This window comes from Protopterus annectens, chromosome 4.part0 (genome assembly GCF_019279795.1).
Source record: "Protopterus annectens isolate FY-2018-M chromosome 4.part0, PAN1.0, whole genome shotgun sequence".
In the NCBI taxonomy this organism is placed as follows: domain Eukaryota; kingdom Metazoa; phylum Chordata; order Ceratodontiformes; family Protopteridae; genus Protopterus; species Protopterus annectens.
The window spans coordinates 355164719-355178486 of record NC_056733.1 but is presented as its reverse complement, the minus strand read 5'-3'; the positions used below and the strand labels follow the sequence as shown (position 1 = coordinate 355178486).

Genomic DNA, 13768 nt, shown 5'->3' with positions numbered 1-13768 from the left:
AGGCAGAGCTCCTCGCTAACACTCTTCAAGAGAAACTTTGACGAGTGGATGGGAAACAGAAAGTTTACCCCAGGGATCACTCCAATGGCTCTGCTGGACAGAGGCACAGGGAACTAATCCAAGCGGGCAACGAAAGTCAACACAATCTGGCTAGGCTTATAAACACCTTTGGGCAGATAGCCTAGTAACTACCTATGAACCTATTGTAAATATTAATATGATCCATAGGCTTGTCTACAAATGTAAGTAACCTGTATGTTATGTGCTGAGCTTCAAAAATGTGACCACAGTGCACCCTGCTGAAAAAGAGCAGAAATGTATATGGACTATATGTATGTTTTCATAGTAGAAACTGGGACATACAGAGTTAACTTGCAAACTCTGAGAAAATAAGTAAAGAGTTTTACGATTGTGTTTACCACAGCTAGAAGACAGAATGTCTACAGCTAGAGTTTCCTTCTATTATCGTAATACAGAAACAATTACTAGGTTTAAAATATAAAAGTGTTAATTGTTTTACAACTTCCAGTTTCAGGCAAGCTTCTAAGAGATAAGTGTCAGCTTCTAAGAGAAAAGTATTTCTCATAGAGACGTTAAATTCTGTTGGTATCTGTTTAGCCTGGGAACTAGAAGCAGGTGTCAAATAGGGATGTTATCTAGCTAACCCAGCAATAATGTGTATTATTAACTTAAGAACTATCTCAGAGAGAAAGTCTGTGCATGTTGTATCTTGTCTTGGATCTGAACACATCCATCTTCAGCACTTCTCATCTGTATTTGCCTGGCTCTGTAAGTAAGCTTTAGGTACAATGATTCCTCTTAGAGATGGATAGGAAAATAGTAAGATCAGTCTAGATGTTTTCTATATTTATGTGAGACTGTCCTGCATGTTGTTTTAAAATATTTCCTGTGATTCTGAACTCTGTTGTCACTGTGTTGAGTTATTGTTCTTTTATTATTTATTATCAAATATATTTAAACCTTTTAATTGTGGCTGGTTTGTTAGCGATATTTATGCTCTTAGAGTACTTGCATATGTATTTGGTAACACTGTGTAGGCCAATCTTAAATAGCCATAAGTCTTGGACACACTTACCATTTGGATAATAGTAACATTACACAGTAGAAATGGTCACCCTTTGTAAGGGCTTTATAGTAGCTGATAAAGAGTGGTTGGTGGCAGCTGGTACTACAGTATAGTCTGGGTAGAAGGGAGCATAGCTAGTAGTGCAGACAGTGCAGTGGTGGCATTGTTGCTTCACAGGAAGAGGTTCTCCAGTTCGATTCCCGGCTGGAATGCCTTCTGTGCGGAGTCTGCATGTCCTCCTGGAGTTCGTGTGGGTTTCCTCCAGGTATTCCGGTTTCCTCCCACGTTACAAAAACATGCATCTGGAGCATTTCTCCCCGGGCCTCCTCTGAAAATTGGCTTTGTTCTAAGTCGGACTTTCCCAGTTAACAAAATGTTAAAAAACACCTGTGCCAGCCTTCCCCAGGATTGTCTGTGTGTTTGTATATAAATTAAATCTCAAAGTGTGTGTGTGTGTGTGTGTGTGTGTGTGTGTCAGCTACTTGGCCAGGGACACGAAGTACTGGTTGGACGGATAGGGTGCTGGAAGTTTTGGCTTGACCACTCGGCTGAGATCTTAACCCTATAGATGTGCCATTGGGGAGTCTTACTGGAGATCTGGAGAGAGCGGGAAAAACTAGCCCCAGATTGACTGTGATCTGCGTGTACTCTTAAGGGAAATTGTACTTTCCTGTGTGTGTACTTATCATCCTCCCAATGTGCACATCCCTCACTGGTGTTAGTGGTGAGGATGGAAGCTCCTTAATTACTGGGCCAGTGCAGGAGCATCACACACCCTTTCCACTAATATACAGGGTACTTCTGAAGGTTCACAAGGACTCTCCAAAGATCAATGTGATGATTTCTTTCTGGCAATGGAAGCAGTGGTTCTCCCTTCATTTGGAAATGGCCAGGGGGCGATTACCACAAGCTTCCTCACAGAGTGGATCGACTCACAAAAGACCAGGGGTGTTTAATACATCCCAGCCCCAAATAACTACAACTGACTGACTGGATAACAGAATATTGATACCTCTGTTTTACCCTTTTCTTAAGATGTGCAGCAGGAATTAAAGGAGGCAGAGAATCTGCTACTAGAAAATTATATACTAGCAAAATCTTTTATGAACTCTGATCAGTTCATTTCTTGTGAAGGTAAGAAAAAAGGACAACTCATGTCAAAACAGATCCAAGTGGTTGTCTCATGCTGCTATTTTTTGTTACACCCATCACAAGGCAATTCCAGGCAGGGTCAAGGCTCATTCTACCAGGACCTTGGCTTCACCTGTGGCTTTTTGGAAAGGACTGAGTTCTAGAAGTATGCCAGAAGCAGCAAGCCGATTATCTGAGGATACTTTTACAAAGCACTGTAAAAGCAGACACCTTCTCCAGGTCTAGTACATGTTTTGCTAGGACTATTCTCCAGGGGTTCCTGGAATCTCATTCTTCCTCCTCACAGACAGTCTAAGCTATGGTAATCTACCCATATGATTAGAGCTGTTGCAACAGTGATCTTAATGAAGAACACAGTACACTTCTGCAGTAGCTGTTTCCCACCTCCATCCCCTTAGTTTTGCACATTTGCTGCCAGGGTGAGGATATATGTTTTTACTTTCCTAGCAATGTCTTTTTTCTGAGCTTTAGCCTCCCTCTCTGTTGGCATGAAATCTCTGAAGGGCTTGATGCCAAGACCACTCTTTGTAGTCAGCTTAGCTAATGGTTGGGAGAATGGAAGGTGCACTTAAGCTTTGGAAGCCGGCCAACTGTGATATCCATAGCAGGATATTACCCATACAGCTAAGTCTACTGGAGTAGTGATCTCAATAAAGAATATATAATGTTGTCTGTTCCAAAAATGAGACACCAAACACTTTGATATGTCTTTCTGAACCTTTAGAAGAGCCTTCAGAATGACAGAAAATGGAGAAAAAACATAGAGGGATTTTCCTTTCCAAGGAAAAGAAATGGCACTTGTTTAGTTGGCTTCCTTCCAAGGAACTCTGGTACAAAAAACTTGAGTTGTTTATTTATAGGTCTATCTGAGGAGTTCCTACTGGTGAACAATTTTAAAGGAAGACCTCTGGGTTTAACATCCATTCATGATGGTCTAACTTGGATCTGCTCAAATAGTCTGTCATTGTGTTTCGTGTGGAAGGAAGGAAGCACACAGCCAAAAGGAAGAGGTTATTTTGATTTGCCAGTTTCCAGGCTACCAAGGCAAGTGTGCTGAGGGGACAGGACTTGTTCCCTCCACTTGTTGATATTCCACATGACAGTGGTACTGTCTTGTTACTAACTGAAGAAGTCCTGGATTCCAGAGATCAAGCAGAGTTTGAAGGGCATAAATTAGGGCCATCATCTCTATGATATTTAAATGCTTCTTTATGACCCCCTGGACTTGTGACAGCTTTGGAAAAGGCTCTCCCATGAAAAATCCACGGTGTCTGTTTCAACAGTCTGCTGGGGGGGGGGGGGGTTAAGCCTGACTTTGGTTTGTCTTGCCATTTTTAAGGACACTTTCTGCCTTTTTTGTGAAGTTTTTTCGTGCTTACAAAAATTAATCAGACTTGGTTGTACAGTTTCTCTGAAACAGAACAACACTGGAAAGAAGCAACAGCTTAATCCAGTACATAACCTTAACCCTCTCCTTTAATTTCTATAAAACCTCTGCAGTGAAACTGTCACGCAGGTTATCTTTTTTTTAGTGAGGCGATCAGCAGTTTCTCTTTCACATCATCAGGGAGAAGCCAGAGCCAGGCATATCCACGAAATGAACAAGTGGCAGCTGCTCCAGAAGAAGCACCAGCTGAATCATACCCGCATTTGATAGAAATCCTCATCAACTGAGAGGCAAAGCTGATCAAATCTTGTATGGAAGACTTATTCAGAAACCACATTGGCCATGTAATCCAAAATGGAAATCAAGTATCTAGTTGTGTGTTTGAAGGCTGGTGACTACAAAAGAACACGGTGGCTGATGTGTGATCTTTTTTTTTCTTACACCATACCTGTTCACTGCCCTACTATCCTTGTCATTAGGGAGAGCATTGGTGGAAGGCAGCTGTTTTAAACATTTTATCCGATTCCAAAGAAATACAGGCAGGACTAGGTGAAGAAGTTTCATGTAAGTACTTGTGAGTTTCCAGTAATTTATAAAACCTGCCTGTCTTCTTAGAAGCAGGCTATGTAAGTCTGGAAACAAAGAAGCTGACAAAGGTATCCTCAAAGACTTTCTAAAACTGATGGTATAGCAGAAGGTTTAGGCATCTCCAAATTCAAGAGGTCATACCTACCTTTTTGTGGTGTCTCGGATATCTGCTTGCCTCCCCCCAGGCCTCCATTTCAAATGTTCCATTGTCTTACTAGTATTCCCAAAAGTGAGCTTACAGACTCTCTATGCTGTGGAACAAAAACAAGGTACGGGTACATGTGAGCACAGAGCACCTCTCTAGCCTTGTTCAAGAGAATCTTGACCAATGGATGGGAGATTGCAGATATACCCAGGGATTCAGTTCAGTGTCACTTTGACAGAGCACAGCAGCAAAATAGCATAGTTTTTTTATTCAAACCAAAGGGGTGGCGAAAGCCACATAACTATGGGCTAGGCTTATAAATGCCCTTGGGCAGATAGCCTAGTATGAACCTATGAACCTTTTCACGGGGCGGGGGAGAAAAAAATCAGCCTTAGTTCTTCACTTTGTGGCCATATTAGTCACCTGGTCTGTTGGCTTGACATGTTCACTTCATGTGCCATGTTGGCCTCCAGAGGGGTCCCAACAGCAGGCATAGGTAAGACAGTTGGACAGTCCGAGAGCTGATTAGCTGCTTCACCATGGATGTCTGACTATGACCTTGGTTCCTCTTCCCTTCAGAAATACCTATACTAAACATGTCAAGTGTCTATAAACACAAGCATGCATGGAACTCTCATCATTTTTCTCCCACTTGCAAGCTATATAAACACATACTGCAACCAGTGAATTGGTAACAACGTGGAACTGTCTTGTCTTTTTTTATCATAATCATTTTGTTTTTGGTTACTGACAGTGTAAACAGTAATCAAAGAAAAAGATACATGAATGTTAGTAATTAAATACATATTAAATCCTGTCCAACTACCCAGATGTAAAATAAATCCAATGCAAATGACTCCTGCAACATGGATTCCAGAGTTCTGTTAGCCTACACAGGTAATACCTTGTTATTAAGGTCCACTTTGAAGAATGTCAGTTTTCTACCAAATGTGCAAAAACATGCTTGGGGTTGCTGTGTAGGCCTATTTTTCCTTACCCCTCAAGGTGTACTGAATCTAAAGCTGATTACATAAGTAAAAGGGGTTCAGGGAAAAAGTACAGTTGTGTACACTTACCATAAATATAGATGTCTGAGTGTATTCACTGTTGCAGTCATTACATTCGGGTAATCTGCTTGCAGATTACCCTCAGTCGGCCTGATTAACAAAGTCTTGGGTCCTGCATTGGTTGCTGTCCCTTCTTCCATGACATCAGGTTGTCAGGGGTATAAAACATGCAGCCGACGTCATTTCATCGGTTTTTCTTGCCCTAGATCTCAGGTGCCCCCCCCAATGGGGAGCAAATAAACATAAAAACACAAAGGTATACCTCCAACAAAAAGCAAATACACCAAGAAGGCTTTTAAGCATAGTAGAGGAAAGTAGAGGTATAGCCAGAAGAAGTTACGGGGGGCTGGAGGGGGGGGGGTAACCAGGACTGCAACAGTGAATAGATTTATGGTAAGTGTACACAACTGTACTATGTTCTTCGTGTTTCACTGTTGCAGTCATTACATTTGGGTAGATTCCCAAAGCTATGGTTGGGAGGAGGAGGAGTTTATATAGCCTTAGGGCTAGCAATAAGACCCTGCAAGACAGCAGTGGCAAAGCCAGCTCTGGATTTAGAGAAAATTGGCAAATGATAATGCTTGGTGAAAGTATGTACAGAACTCCAAGTAGCAGCTTCTACGATGTCCCTGGTAGGAACACCTCTGAGAAAGGCTGCAGAAGTAGATGCAGCCCTGGTGAAGTGAGATATGATCCCCTGGGGGATAGGTTTTCCATGGTGCTTATAGCAGAAATGAATGCAATGGCTTATCCATTTAGAAATGGTTTGTTTTGAAATAGCCTTTCCCTCTGCCCGTGCAGCAAATGCTACCAGCAGTTGTTTCGATTTTCTTCGAGGTTTAGTCCTGTCCAAATAGGATCTAAGTTGTCTGTGCACATCCAAGGAATGCAGAATCCATTCCCCTTTGTTCTGTGGATTGGGAAAGAAGGTTGGCAAATGAATGGACTGATTAAGAGCCAAACTGGATACCACCTTAGGCATGAAGGACAGATTGGTCCTGAGTAACACCCTGTCCGCATGAAAGATGATGAAAGGCTCCACTACAATAAGAGCCTGTAATTCACATATCCTTCTAGCTGAAGTGATTGCTAAAAGGAAAGCTGTTTTACAAGAAAGAAAATTTAAGTCTGCAATAGCAGCTGGCTCGAAAGGAGGAAGAGTGAGTTTTCTCCAATACAAAGTTAAGGTCCCAGGCAGGGGTTGGAGCTCTCCTGGGTGGTCTCAAGTTTTTGGCCCCTCTGAGGTACTGCTTGAGCAGAGTATGACAGAAGAGTGGAGGCTCTGTGTTATAATGAGCTGAAATGGCTGAGGCATGGACTTTAACGGAAGAAAAGGACATGCCCTTGTGAAGCATCTCAGTTAAGTATTGCAAAATCTGAGGTAAATTGGGCGCCGCTGTGCTCATCCCTTTAGACTGGTTCCAGGCACAGAATCTTTTCCATTTTTCAGCATAAGATTTTCTAGTACTAGGTCTCCTTGCCTCTAAGATGACATCCATCACAGTTTTGCTGAGGGATGAAAGGGGTGAATTTAAGTGATTAGCCAGGCTGCAAGGTTCAATGTTGGAAGCTGAGGGTGCAGAATTTGGTTCTCCTGCTGAGACAGCAGGGAAGGAGTCTGAGCCAGGTGCCATGGAGATCACTGCGACACACTGCGCAGGAGGGGGTACCAGTGTTGACGCAGCCAGTCTGGAGCAATCAAGATTATCCTTGGTTTGTCCTGTTTGACTTTTAGTAGAACTTTGGAGAGCAGAAGTAGCGGGGGAAGGCGTAGACTGATAGGTTTTTCCAGCTGAAGGACAGGGCATCCACTTTCCAGTCTTGTTTGTGGGGAGTCCTTATGCAAAACTTGTCCAACTGGAGGCAAATAGATCTATGTCTGGGCTCCCCCATTCGCTTGTCAACATGTTTAAAATCCTTGGTTCCAGTTTCCACTTGTGTGGGTCCATGAGGTTTCTGCTTAGTCCGTCTGCCAGTGTATTTAATTTTCCTGGCAGGAATTGAGCTTGTAGGTGCACTTGGTAGCTCAAGGCTATGTTCCACAATGCCATGGCTAGTCTGCAGAGGAGGTAGGAATGTGTACCCCCTGCTTGTTTATGTACCACATAACCGTGGTGTTGTCCGTCTTTACCATTAAGGCTGTGAATGTTGACTGAGACTTTTTAGATACCTCCTCTAGTTTCCTCATATGCAGTCTTGCATACAGAATTAGAAGAATGTGCTTAAGAGGGACAGTACTTGTTTTGAGCTTAACTTTTACTGACATCGGTAAGGAGCAAGAAAAAGTTTCCCCAACGGGGTACTTAGCTTTAAGTTGAATACTTCGGTTCTGAAACTTGAAAACAAAAATTTCCGGAGTCAGCCAACCGGCACTTGCGATCTGCTTCTGCTTCGGACACCGCACGGCAAGAAAGACGGATGTAATGAACATCAGCTGCATGTTTAATACCCCTGACAACCTGACGTCATGGAAGAAGGGACAGCAACTGACGCAGGACTCAAGACTTTGTTAATCAGGCCGACTGAGGGCAACCTGCAAGCAGATTACCCGAATGTAATGACTGCAACAGTGAAACACGAAGAACATCGGGCATAAAAAAAAAAAACATTACATTATTATACTGAAACAGACCTTCTGACTACTTGTTTCATTTAACAATCTGTATCATCACTAAGACATCAGATATGGAACAAGGTTCTTTTTATGCACCTTGCTTTTACAGTGTACTCAAACCACAGCATACATTATTTATGTTTAAGAATAAAGTATGCACCTACCATCTTTTATCGTAGTACAACTTGCCATCTTCTATCCGTGCTTCATATCTATGTGACAGACAATCAGTAGGAGTAATAGGCAACTGTTCAGGAGAAGATGGAGACACTGCAATAAAAAAAAAAGGTTATGTCTTGCCATAATGTTCCATCTGTGTTGTTGATCTTCTTCCATTCATCACTGACGGGTTCGGTTCAGAGCCCCAAGGAACCATGTTGGCCTAATACCAAGCTTGCGTACACCAAACAACTCTTGAGCTAAGCTGCTACCCACGATGCCCTTCTCCCTGTTACCTCAGATCAAGTTTGCATAAGACATATAGAAGTAAAGTAGAGGCCATTTCTGTGCAAAAACCCTGAAACACCACAAGGACCCATGAGATCCACCAGGAGCCTTTGGTGGGGGATGGAAGTGGGATGTGATGAATGGAAGAAGATCAACAACAGAGATGGAACATTATGGTAAGACATAACTTCTTTATCTGATGTTGTTAATTTTCTTTCCATTCATCACTGATGAGACAGAATCCCAAGCTACATGAGAAACCTGGGTGGCCCTTATGGAAGAACATTTCTGAGCACTATTGAGCCAAAGTCAGCTCTTCCACTGGAGACCATATGCAACTTGTAATGTCTGATGAAAGTGCGTGGTTTAGCCCAAATGGCTGCTGCGCAAATGTTGTCCATAGAGGCTCTGGAGTGAACAGCTACAGAGGTTGCTATAGCTCTAATTGAATGTGCTTTGATATTGTGAGGTCTAGCCTCATTTGTAAGCGAGTATGAAAAGGAAATACAGTCTCTGAGCCATTCTGATAAAGTGAATTTTTTCACAGTATATTCCATCCTTAGGCCAGAGAAGGAAATAAAAAGTTGGTCTGTCTTGCGTATAGATTTAGTCCTGTCTAGGTAAAAACACAGCTGTCTATGCACATCCAAGGAGTGTAGGCAGTATTCTCCTTTATTGGCATAGTTTGGGAAAAAAACTGGGAGCTCGATGGATTGGTTCACAGAAAAATTAGAAACCACTTTGGGGAGAAAGGATGGATTAGTACATAGAGAAACTCCGTCTTTATGAAATATCAGGTACAGTCTCTTGATACATAAAGCCTGCAATTCTGAGATCCGTCTAGCTGAAGTGACAGCTACCAAAAAGAGAGATTTCCATGAGAGAAATTTGAGATCACATTTAGCAGCAGGCTCAAAAGGGGGTTGATAGAGAGACTGTAGTACTAGAGCGAGATTCCACGTCTCTAATGGACATGTAATTGGAGATCTGCTGTGAAACACTCCTTTGAAAAAGGTTTTGCACAGGTGAATGGACATAATAGGGATGCCCTGTACTCAGTTATGAAAATTGGAAATTGCTGCTAAATGGACTCGTAGGGTAGAGGCTAATGCTCCGTTTTCAAAGAACTCAGAAAGGTATTGAAAGATGACAGAGACCAGGGCTGACAAGGGATCTAGCATCCATTCTTTAGACCAAAGAGAAAACCTTTTCCATTTATCTCTGTAAAGTTTTCTGGTGGATGGTTTATGGGAGGCCAGAATATCATAAACAGGTGAGGAAAGGGCTTCCTGCCTGGCAACTAACGGAAGTGGAGAAACCAGGCTGTCAGCTTGAGAGTGGACAGATTTGGGTGAGTCAACCCTTGGGGGTGAGAACTTAAGTCTGGATGACTGTCCAGGATCCATGGAGGCTGTAACAGATGAGGCCAGAGGAAGGGGAACGACACATGATGAGGCCAAAATGGGGCAATGAGGATCACCTTGCATCTCAACCGAGTGGCTTTCTTTAAGAATAACGGTATCAAGGGAATTGGGGGACAAATGTAGAGGAGACCCGTGGGCCAATCGTGAGTCAGAGTATCTCTCGGGGACTCTCTGTGGGAAAGAGGGCAAAAGAGCTGCTGCATTTGTTGTTTGAAGGGGAGGCGAATAGGTCGCAGCAGGACTGGCCCCATCAGCTGAAAATTTCAGCCGTCACTTTGGGATTGAGAGACCATTCATGTGGAAGGAGAATGCATCTGCTCAGCCTGTCTGCAATCACGCTGGAACTCCCTGGGATGTGAGTTACTATAAGAAAGTGGTTGGAAGCTATCGCCCAGTGCCAAATTCTCATGGCCCCTCGACATAAGGGGTAGGATTTGGCTCCTCCTTGCTTGTTGATGTACCAGACTACTGACATATTGTCTGACTGAATTGCAATCGTTCCGGGGGAAGAAGTGGATGTAATGCCTGCAACGCTAATAGCACCACTCTTAACTCCAGAACATTGATATGCAGGTTGGCCTCTAAGCTCGACCACGTGCCTTGGGCTGCCTTTCCCTGAAAATGGCCCCCCCACCTTATCAGGGAAGCATCTGTGGTCACAGTGGCGTTGGGTTGAGAGGTCTGAAAGAGGCGACATCAAAGTTCTGCGTCTGGCCTCATCCACCAGAGGAGATCTTGCCTGCAAGAGTTGGTTATGAGCACCTGTGAGTTTAGGGGATGATGATTTGGAAACCACTGGGACAATAGAAGCCATTGTAACAGTCTCATGTGTAACCTTGTCAGAGGAACTATTGGAATGGCTCCAGCCATGGACCTCAGAGCCTGGAGAACTTCCCTTGCTGATACCTTTTTTTGATAGAGTATCACACACTTGCAATCTTAACCTCTGAAGTATGTGAGCCAACAGAGATACCAGAAAGGATCGGGTATCGAAAATTTCCCCTATAAATTCCAGCTGTTGGGTAGGTTCTAAGTTGGATTTCTCCCAGTGTACAGTGATGCCTAGGGACTCCACTAGTGAAAGGGTGTATTTGGAGGGCCATAGTCAGAAGACACTTGGTGGGGGCAGAGAGGAGCCAATCGTCTAAATATGGAAACACCTGGAATCCTTTAAGTCTCAGGTGAGCTGTTACCACTGCTAGACATTTCGTGAACACTCTGGGGACCGTCAAGAGACCAAATGGCAGGGCTCAGAGCTGGTATTGATTGGCTCATAGCCAGAAGCAAAGGAGACTCCTGGAGCATTTGTCCATTTTGATGTGGTAATACGCATCCCGGAAGTCTATCAAGCACATCCAAACATCCTCCCTTAAAATTGGGAGAATGGATTGAATAGTGACCATGCAGAACTTGGTTTGTACAACTGATTTGCTTAAATGGCTGAGATCCAGAATGGGTCTCCAGTCCCTGGTCTTTTTTGGCACTAAAAAGAATCTTGAGTAAAACTTGGCTCCGCATTGGTCTGGAGGGACTGGTCGGATGACTTTTTTGACACAGCTTTCTTATCTCTGAAGCTGCTTCTTTCCTTTGCTTGGGTGGAACATCGGGAATGTTCTTTGTAGGTTTTGGACGGGAGGTTAGAGGGATGCAGTAGCCTCTGGAGATTATTCTCTGCACCCATCGATCATTTGTAATAGAGCGTTAGGCAGTTTGGTGCAGAGAAAAATGAGCCCCGACTGATTACAGTGGAAAGCAATTGGACAACTCTTCAGGAGCATTGATAAGACTGCCCACAGAAGGAATCCCTGGAGTCTTGGTTTCGGGGACACCCCCTGCCCCTAAAGGGGCATCTTCCACCATTGGAACCCCCTCTGCCTCTGGGGGAATCCTCGCCACATGTGTTACGGAAAGGCCCCTGAGATTCTTGTGCCAGATTTTCCCACTCCTCTGGTTCCTGAAAAAAGAATGTTGAGGCTTGGAAAAATGTAGGCCAACGGCAGACAGTCTTTCCATCTTGCGCACACCTAGCCAGCGTGTCCTTCACTTTAGAACCAAATAAGGAAGATGGTTCAATAGGGGCATTCAAAAAGGAGGACTTGAAGGAGTCCGCAAGATCACAGATGCGCATCCAGGCATGACGCCTCATGACTATGCCAGCACCCGTAGCGCTAGCCGCCACTTTGGTTGCGTGGGAGAGCAGCCTCATGGACGAATTGGAAATAGATTCAAGGGTGGCAAGCTGAGAAGCAACCTTGTCCCGTGCCTCATCAGAAACTTGACCCACGAGGGATCCAGAAAGTTTGGTAATCAAATCTGTTTGGAGCCTCGTGAAATGTGCCAAGTAGTTCAGGGACCTGACAGCAAAGGTCGTTGATGCAAAAACTCACTTCCCCAACCTGTCCACAGCTGGGACTCCCTGTTGTGCGGGTGAACAGCATGACTATCTTCTGCTAGATCCTTTTTAGTGGCTGCTGCCACCACCATAGCATCAACTGGCAAACCTCTGGACCAGTGTGGATGCTCTTCCAGGGGGGAGGGGTGAAGAACCTTATCAGGTCTCTGGGGAATGACCTCAATAGAGTCAGGGTTCTGCCAAGCATGCTGCATGATGAGCTGGATTAACTCACTGGCAAGTGGAGTCACCCAAGAGGTAGAAGGCTGGCAGCAAAAAGCCTGCAGGAATACGGACTCCTCCAAGGAAGGGTTGGAGGGCTTCCAGCCATGTCTCTGTTTTAATATTTCCAGGATGTCTCCGAAGGAGACATCATACGGGGGTGACCATGGGCACCCCTCCCCATCATTGTAGTCTGTGTCTTCTGTCAAAATCTCTTCAGGAGAGTCAATGTGCTTCCTCTTGCACGCCTTCTTCCGAGAAGGTTCTTCAGTGGGAATATCTGAGGAAGACTCAGAAGGATGGGTACCCCGAAATGAGGTTTCCTGAGGCTTCTACTCCGAGTGCCCCGGGGAGGTGGCTCGTGGTAGCTGTAAGCTCAGACAGAGCAGGGTGAAGTTCCGACGTCGGAGGAGCACTTCCCGAAGCAAGCACCCTGTCCATCACCTGAAAAGCAGGCCCGCCTGAAGAGAAGTGGGAGCCCGGAACTGAGGACAACTTTGGAACTGGGGTCACACCCCAGTCCGTCAGACCCACTCCCAGGGATGGAGCCTCAAGCAGGATTGGGGCAGATGTTATCCCGGGGTCCGAGAGCGGAACCGATAAAAAATTCGGAACCGTGCCCTGGACCAAGGACTCTGCCCCCCAACCATGAGTCTGAAGAAGGGATGGTTCCATTGGAACCAAAGGGGTGACCTCAAAGACTCAGTGACAGTCACTGTCGGTGCCGAGGAATGGGGTTCCACAAAGGACGTCGGAGCAATGGGCTTCGTAAACAATGGGTATGAAGGAGGAGTATACGTCGGGAGTCCTGGGAGAGATAGACCAAGTCCCAGAGCGGGATGAGTCTTAGGAACATTTGGTATCCCTCTGGCCGTCAACAGCTGATCCAACATGTGCACCACATCAAGTTCGGATAGACTCCTGGTGGACCTCGTGGAACCTCCTGAAGGGGAGTCAGGTCGGTCCAAAAAGGGACTGTTCATTTGACCCAGGAACGGATCCAAGGAAGGGGAGTATCGGGTCCGTGGTGTCTGAGCTAGTGGCACCGCAGTCTGCAATTTGGAGACAGGTAGCAAAGGAATCAGTGGAGTAGTAAAAGGGCTCGGTGCCAAAGAGGCGCTCGGAGTCGATGTCATCGGTTCCAAAGAAACTGCATGGGTCAGAACCATTTTCGGTGTGGTCAAAGGTAAAGTTGGTGCCGTAGCTGTAGTCGAAGGCAAGGTTAGTGCCGTAGCTGAAGTGG

At 44.9% G+C, this 13768-nt stretch overlaps 1 protein-coding gene across 2 annotated transcripts in view; it reads right to left on the bottom strand.

Moving 5' to 3' along the window:
- SUDS3 (SDS3 homolog, SIN3A corepressor complex component) overlaps positions 1-13768 on the bottom strand; it is a 1220864-nt gene that overhangs the window by 217699 nt on the left and 989397 nt on the right. For both annotated transcript variants that reach the window (XM_044068332.1, XM_044068334.1), the window contains one exon: positions 8205-8310. In XM_044068332.1, coding sequence (XP_043924267.1) covers positions 8205-8310 — 106 coding nt within the window. The remainder of the gene's footprint in view (positions 1-8204; positions 8311-13768) is intronic.